Source organism: Osmerus mordax, chromosome 21 (assembly GCF_038355195.1).
Source record: "Osmerus mordax isolate fOsmMor3 chromosome 21, fOsmMor3.pri, whole genome shotgun sequence".
Lineage (NCBI taxonomy): Eukaryota > Metazoa > Chordata > Actinopteri > Osmeriformes > Osmeridae > Osmerus > Osmerus mordax.
The window spans coordinates 8,578,946-8,586,873 of NC_090070.1; the positions used below are offsets into that span (position 1 = coordinate 8,578,946).

General features: G+C 53.2%; 1 protein-coding gene across 1 annotated transcript; it reads left to right on the forward strand.

Annotated features, from left to right (window-relative positions):
* The first annotated feature begins 752 nt into the window (after positions 1–752).
* On the forward strand, positions 753–7,611 carry tnrc6c2 (trinucleotide repeat containing adaptor 6C2). The gene is made up of 4 exons (XM_067259452.1): positions 753–895; positions 1,547–1,619; positions 2,920–3,058; positions 3,172–7,611. Coding segments are annotated over exons 3-4 (441 nt in total). The 5' UTR covers positions 753–895; positions 1,547–1,619; positions 2,920–3,056; the 3' UTR covers positions 3,611–7,611.
* Positions 7,612–7,928: the final 317 nt, after the last annotated feature.

Consider the following 7,928-nt stretch of genomic DNA (forward strand, 5'->3'; position numbering starts at 1 on the left):
AATGTCTCTTTCCCCCCCCCCCCCCCCCCCCCCCCCCCCCCCACTCCCCTCTGGCCTTAACACTGGACCACCACCGCCACGCTAGGCTCCTCCCCCACGCCCTCTCACAGCGGCCCCTCCGCCAGCGACTGGCCGGTCACTGGCTACACTAGCTCATTCAGCCTCTCCTCCCCGGAGGGGAGAGAGCGCAGGTACACGCCCACAGCCCCTCCTCCTCCCCCCCCCCCCCCCCCCCCCCGACCCTCAGCCCCATAGTCTGACACCCCTTCTCAACCCTACTGTGGCTCAGCCCCAGCACAACTCGTGTGTGTGAGGAATCCCCTCGGTTGATGCTCCCATACTCCTCCTTGTGCACGGTAGCCACCCTTGTCGCGTCTCGTTTGCGGATGGCAACCGGTGACGTCATCATGCGCTTGCTGTGAGGAAGCTCGGCTTCCAAACGAGGCCACTTCTGCATTCTTAGAACCGTCCACCACTGTCGCCCAAAAACGGGGCCATTTACATGCCATCCTCCACCACATAGTTCCTCTACACTGACTATCACCAGGCTTGAAGAGACCTGTTATAACTGGACTGTGGTGGGCTAAAGTTCTGCTTCTCCTCCCTCCCTCCCCCTCCCTCTCTCTCTCCCCCCCTCCCTCCTCCTCCTCACTCTCTCCCCCTCTCTCCCCCTCAGGGAAGCTGTCAGACATGAAGTCCACCTGGTCGTCGGGCCCCGTGTCCCACAGCCAGGCCTCCTGTCCCACGAGCTGTGGAAGGTGCCCCAGGGGCCCCAACACCGCCGCCGCCCCCTCCAGGCCCCCGCCGGGCCTCACCAACACCAAGCCCCCCTCCTCCACCTGGGGGGGCAACTCCCTGGGGCTGGCCCAGGGCTGGAGCAACTCCTACACGTCAGGTGAGCGCTCCACGTTCACCTCACAGCCTCGCCACTCCCACACAGTGCCTTTTGAAAAACCGGCTTCACAATCTGGAATCATCTATAAGATCACAGCAGCGTGACGTGTGGGTCCACTAAAAGCACGATCGTTATCGTGAACTGCATCCTGATTTACAAGAAGTAGCTTGGGCCTGCGGAGACCTCTGTGTCGCTATGATAGCAGTGCTGTGAGGAACAGAAGTGGTTTAGGTGTGGCTGGTCGATGCCACAGCCCCGTTCAGTCTCTTCTAGGTGGAGCGTCGCACACACACACACACGTGTGGTTAGACACGCCTGTCTCCTGTCAAACTGACATACTGAGGTTTAACCCCGCACGCATAACGGTGAGAGAGGTTGACGAGTCAGAGTAGCACACGAGAGCTGTGGTGTTTGTGAAGACATTTTAATACAAATGTTTATAATATCTCCAGAGATGGAAAAAACATTAGTACAGAACCATGATGGAAATAGATAGTGAGGTTAATATGTGCTTACATAAAAAATAAAAGATTTTTAATTGATATGAATCGCTATAAGACTGAATTGCGATTCATATGTGAATATCAATTTCCCCCCCCCCCCAACCCTAATTGTGACTATTGGTTGTCGATCATGTGTTTTCCCCTCCAGAGGGCACCACCTGGAGCACAGACAGCTCCAACAGGACTAGCAGCTGGCTGTGCTGAGGAACCTCACCCCACAGGTGTGTACAGGTGTGGGGGGAGAGGTGTGTGTGTGGAGGGGGGAGAGGAGGTGTGTGTGTGTTGTGTGTGGGGGGGGGGGGAGGAGGAGGGTGTGTGTGGGGGGGGAGAGAGAGGAGGTGTGTGTGTGTGGGGGAGAGAGAGAGGAGGTGTGTGTGTGTGTGTGTGAGAGAGAGGGTGTGTGTGTGTGTGTGGAGGGGGGGGGAGAGCAGGTGTGTGGGGGGGGGGAGGTGTGTGTGGGGGGGGGGAGGAGGTGTGTGTGGGGGGGAGAGAGAGGAGGTGTGTGAGTGTGTGTGTGGGGGGGGGGGAGAGGAGGTGTGTGTGTGTGTGGGGGGGGGAGAGAAAGGGTGTGTGGTGGTGTGGAGGGGGGGGGAGATGTGTGTATGTGTGGGGGGGGAGAGAGATGAGGTGTGTGTGTGGGGGGGGAGAGGTGTGTGTGTGGGGGGGGAGAGGTGTGGGGGGGGGGGAGGTGTGTGTGGGGGGGAGGTGTGTGTTGTGTGTGGGGGGGAGGGAGATGTGTGTGTGTGGGGGAGAGAGAGGAGGTGTGTGTGTGTGTGTGTGTGAGAGAGAGGGTGTGTGTGTGTGGAGGGGGGGGGGAGAGCAGGTGTGTGTGGGGGGGGGAGGAGGTGTGTGTGGGGGGAGAGAGAGGAGGTGTGTGTGTGTGTGTGGGGGGGGAGAGGTGTGTGTGTGGGGGGGAGAGTGTGGGGGGGGGGGAGGTGTGTGTGGGGGGAGGTGTGTGTGTGTGTGTGGGGGGGAGGGAGATGTGGTGTGTGGGGGGGGATGAGAGAGGAGGTGTGTGTGTGTGTGTGTGAGAGAGAGGGTGTGTGTGTGTGGAGGGGGGGGGGAGAGCAGGTGTGTGTGGGGGGGGGGGAGGAGGTGTTGTGGGGGGGGAGAGAGAGGAGGAGTGTGTGTGTGTGGGGGGGGGGAGATGTGTGTATGTGTGGGGGGGGAGAGAGATGAGGTGTGTGTGTGGGGGGGGGGGGAGAGGTGTGTGTGGGGGGGGGGGAGAGGTGTGTGTGTGGGGGGGGGGGGGAGGTGTGTGTGTGTGTGGGGGGGGGGGGGGGGGAGGTGTGTGTGTGTTGGGGGGAGAGAGGAGGACTCTACTGGGGTACAAGGGCTGTCACTGAAGCTTCTCTCATAACAAGTGGAACCAAAACACAATCTCTTGCGCAAACAGACAAATATACTCAACCACATCCAGAATCACACCTTCAGAAATCCCCACACAATCTTTTTTCTTCTTCCTTTTTTCTCTTCAACAAATGTTCATCCATTTCCTCTCCCCCGCCCTCTGGGTTTCAGATCGACGGCTCCACTCTGCGCACGCTGTGCATGCAGCACGGCCCCTCATCACAATTCCACCTCAACCTGACCCAGGGCAACGCCTTGGTGCGCTACAGCTCCAAGGAGGAGGCCGCAAGGCCCAGAAATCCCTGCTCATGTAAGACACACCTCCACAGTTCACCGACGCCGAGCCTGTTTAAAAACCCTTGTGTTCGGTTAGTGAGAGGGGTGTGTTCGATGTGTCACCTTGTCCCTCCCCCCTGCTCCCAGGTGCGTGCTGGGGAACACCACCATCCTGGCCGAGTTCGCCGGGGAAGAGGAGGTCAACCGCTTCTTTGCACAAGGCCAGTCGCTCCCGCCCACCACCAGCTGGCAGGCCAACCCGGGCACCAATCAGACGCGGATGGGCGGGGCGTCGCAGTCGCACGCCATCGGCCACTGGAGTAGCGGCGGCGGGGGGGGGCGGGCTCGGAGGCAAGACGGGCGGCGGCGAGCTGCTGTGGGGGGGCGTGCCCCAGTACTCGAGCCTGTGGGGGCCCCCCGGCGGAGACGACGGGCGTGGGATCGGGAGCCCCACCCCCATCAACACCCTGCTGCCTGGAGACCTGCTGAGTGGGGAGTCCATGTAGGGCACACTAACCACAACCCACCCACCCACCCCCCGCTGTGCCTGCCAGCAGAGGAGAGAGAGAGAGAGGAAAACAAATAAAACATTTCAACTAAACAGGAGCAAAACAAGCAAATCATGTGGCGATAATCAGTATCAATTGAACTGTGAATCGTATAGCAGAAGGATGGGGTGTCTTCACACACAAGACTCCAGACCCCCGTCCCTTCTAGATTTACCGTGTCTTTTTATGTCCGAGTTCTTTTAACACTGGGGGGAGATTTACTCTGGTGTTCCTGGGAATACAACAGAAGAAACGCATAAGACAGAGACAAATGACTCAATAAAATGAGAACCTTTTTAAGGGATTTTTTTTTGTTTCACGTAAATATTGTGTGAAGTGTCTTTAGTTTTTGTTTTTCAAAAAAGCAATCGAAGAAGCTGCCATTTGAAAACGTTCCTTCGCCCCTGAATCCCAAATTAAAACCAAAACTACCATTCCCAGCATGCCCGTGGCCAACGATAGGGTCAAAGACCTTTTTACTTATCATGTTCACATTCGTTTTCTCAGCACTAATATTAGCCTTAAGTGCTCTCTGGCCCAGGTTCTTCTCAAGACGCCTTTTTCTTGGTTTGGTTGTAAAACCGAAGAAAAAGTTGCACAGTGTCATCTCTGAACCAGCAAGCGGGGCAGGACATTAGAGAGGTATACCAAGTCAGACTGCAGTATGAGGCCTGCCTGCGCTGGCCCTTACCAAACCATTTCCGATTGATTGTTCACAAAGGGAATAACACTGCTGTTTCTACATTTCTTTTGTATTACCCGGGGCGCAATTTTTGGATATATATATATGAATCGCAACATAAGCTGAGAGAAGATGAATGCGTCTGCTCATTGAGTGTACACATGGAGTTTCTCTGGTGGCACCTAATCATCATAGACATCTGAAAGTCCAGACCCCCCCCCCCCCCCCCCCCCTTCGCTGAGAAGAAGACCTAACTTCTACTGTGCTCACCTGCAGGACTACAGGTGCTTGTCCACGCACGGGTCGGCTTGTCAATTCCGTTTCCCTCGTCCGGTAGGGTCCACCGCCAGTTCCTGGGGGGGGGGGGGGGGGGGGAGGGGAGGAGACCAAGCAAATGAAATGACTTCACCTCGACAGTTACATAGTGCAATATACGCCACAGACTCTTCCGTCCACAAGCAAATCCACCAGAGCTGGTTCCTCCAGACTTTTCCTTTGGTGATGGGATCGAAACAAATCTATTTTGGGACTACAAAAAAAAAAAAAAAACATTTTTGAAACATGGATCCCTTCCAGACCCCTAACACGCCTCGCCCCCAACCCTGGGACTGTTGGGCCAAACTCTGCATAGAGGAGGAGCTGGTATTAACCGAGTGTTCAGAGGCTGTTCTGCAGTCTGAACCCACTCGTACACAGCTAGGGGTACGCAGGAATGCACTGCACATCCTCTCTGCACACCACAGACACACCCAACTGAGACAGCTGGGGTTAAGGAGGGGCTGGGGGGGTCTGGCACAAAACCAAATACGAGAGGTTTCTTCTAATGCAGTAGATCTACGAGTATTCCTTGCATTTGGTACTGTACAAAAAAAAAAAAACATGACAAACCTTTTTCTATTTCAAAGGGTTTTACCATAGCACTTACGAAAGAGCAAATCGCTTCAACTGCAATCCAATAAATCAGAAAAAGGAGCTAAACAACAACAAAAAACTACAAAAAAAACTACTCCTGCTCCTTTTTTTGTACTGTATCTAGACTTGGAAATATGTCTGGCATACTAAGTTGTTCCACTTTGGTCCAAGAACTTGAAATGGACAAGAATGAACTTCAGAAACGGTAGCAGGAGGAAGGGAAACATTTGAAAAACTGAAATGTACTATCGTAAAAAGACAAAAAAAAACAACAAAAAAACTGCGGTGTATGATTGTGTTTTTTTTTTTGGTATAGTTTTTTTTTTCCTCTTCTTTGAACGATATCAAAGTGAATATCACTGTTACTCCAAATGTTTAGCCTTGGTTGTGTCCAGAGGCGCTAGACATGCAATGTTACCCGTCTCCGGCGCCCGCCAGTCGGTCGGAGTTGGGGTGGAGATGGGGAGGGTCCACTGAGTGCCTCTCTGCTGTGGTCCTTGGTGTCGGCCGGGTCGGTTGGTAGCCCTCCGCAGCACTTCCTCCAGGGCTGGCACCAAACCCCCCCCCCCCGCCCCCCCCACTGGACCCCCCTCCTCAGCCCAGGCAGGAAACGGCTCCTCCAAGACTGGCCAATCAACACGGAGCTGCCGAGCCGCCTGCCAGCACTCGACCGCCGTCGTCGCGCCCTCTCCCGTCTCCCCCTCCTTTCACACAAAGATCACTTTAGCTGGAAGTCGAGACAGTCATATTTCTGGAATTTGCCAGTGTTGTTTTGATTTGAATGATTTCTTTTTGTATTCTTTTTTTTATTTTATTTTTTCGTTGTTGTTGACCTATTTGATGTTGTAGATTTGTTTTGTCGTGTGTCTACATGCAGTGGTCTTCAAACCAGCTGCTGAACTAGCCCTTCACTGTTCATATGCAGAAAACACTTTGGTCAGAGGTGCCTCTGCAATTTCATCCTGTGTATTGAATGCAAAACAAGGATCAATACTGCAGACTGTCGTTGATTGTCTAATCGTTATTACTGATCATGCTTTGGTGTTGTTTCGGGACAGTATTCTGTAGTACTTCCAGGTAGTATGTCCAGGCGCGTCTCAGACGGGGTGAGTGTGTCCCGGCCCTCGCTGCTCCGCCTGCCCGCTGACTGTCCCCACCCCCACGCCACCCTTTGCCTAGCTGCTACGCTACCCCCATCCTCCTCTCTAACCCTGCCCAGACCACTGGCCCCGAAACGGACCAGACAGGTCCCACGACTCTGTTTCTATGCAAAAACTAGAGGCTGGGGCCCTTTACAACGTGCCAATTCTGGTTTAGGACTGGCCACTCCTCCCAGAGCTAGACCCCCCCAGCCCTTCTGTTGGCTCCCGTTCAGCACCTCAAAATGGCCGCCTCTCCTGTAACGCTGGGCTAAACCACAAACACTGTCATGGTATTCCTGACCCTCCCTTCTGGTGGGGTGGTACAGGAGGAAGGCAGGCCTCTGTCATTCTCTTTACTGTGCTGAAGAAGACATCTCCTTGTCAGCTTGATCTCAGGGTAGGAGAGACAACTTTAAGACTTAACACACAGCTCTCTTGGTCCTGTCCTTACATTGCGGGAGCTGTGAAAGTCTTACACTAAAGGCCCGCTGTGCGTTAGTCGGCACAGACCTTACGGCCAAGCGGGGAAGGGTTAGTAATGGACTTCCTTCCCATTAGGTGGCCTGCTTGTTATGTCACAACCTAGAGACCCACTCTGCATGCAAGAGATGCCAACTTAACCCTATGTGCCAATACAAGCAGTCCCAAGTCAAGACTATCTTGAGAAAGAACTCTTCTCCCAGTGTGGGGGATTGTTGAGAACCTTCCGGAGGAAGCGAGGGGGACAGGAGGGATCAAAACGGGCAGCGACACCTCATCTCGGAACAACTGAGATCATTTGTTTTGTTTTGTTTGGCTTTTCATGGGGGAATGCCCCGTTATGGAGTATATCTCTACTCAGTTGGTGGTTCCAGTATGCTACGGTGCACAGTTGATGGGTAATCCCGGGTACATATTTTTTTAAACCAAAAATTAAAATCGCATTTTAAAACATCATTTTTATGACGTTTGACAAAAAATCTTAATCTAAACTGAGGAAAAAAGACAAAAAAAAAAATATATGTAAAAAAAAAAAAAAAAAAAAAAAAAGCTCTGCACTTCTAGCTGAAACGTCTCCAGTTAACAGCCTCTGCTTCCATCCATCCCGGGAGCGGACTGCAGGCTGGGGTGCCTTTTAAGTGGATGCTGTATTTATCCTATTTGTTTGTGTTCCGCTCAAAGCGGTCTCACAGAACTGTACATTTCCACAGACCAGGATAGCTTGAGCCTCACTGTATCACCCCCCACATCTCAAGAGGTACAAAGTCTTAAGAGAATTTTAAAAAGTAAATGAATAAACGGAGAGAGAGGGGAAGAAAAAAAACGAACGGGAAAAGGCTACCCTTTCAGGGACATGCAGTCCTGCAGCACACTAGCAAAAATCACTATTGCCTGTTTCTGTAACTGCCTTGATCCAAGCTCAGACAGACCCCCTGGTCCTCCAGGCATCCTGCTCCACAGTGAGGGGGGGGTTCCCCCCCCCCCCCCCCCCATGGTGCACCAGCACTGAGAGGTACTCAGCCTCTCAGCAGCTCCACTATTGAGTACAGTATACAAGACTACGGTGTGTGGTAGCACACCTATGACACCTTGATCTCAATCTTAAGTTTTTCCTTTGCAAAAGTCTGGGTTTAATTCAAC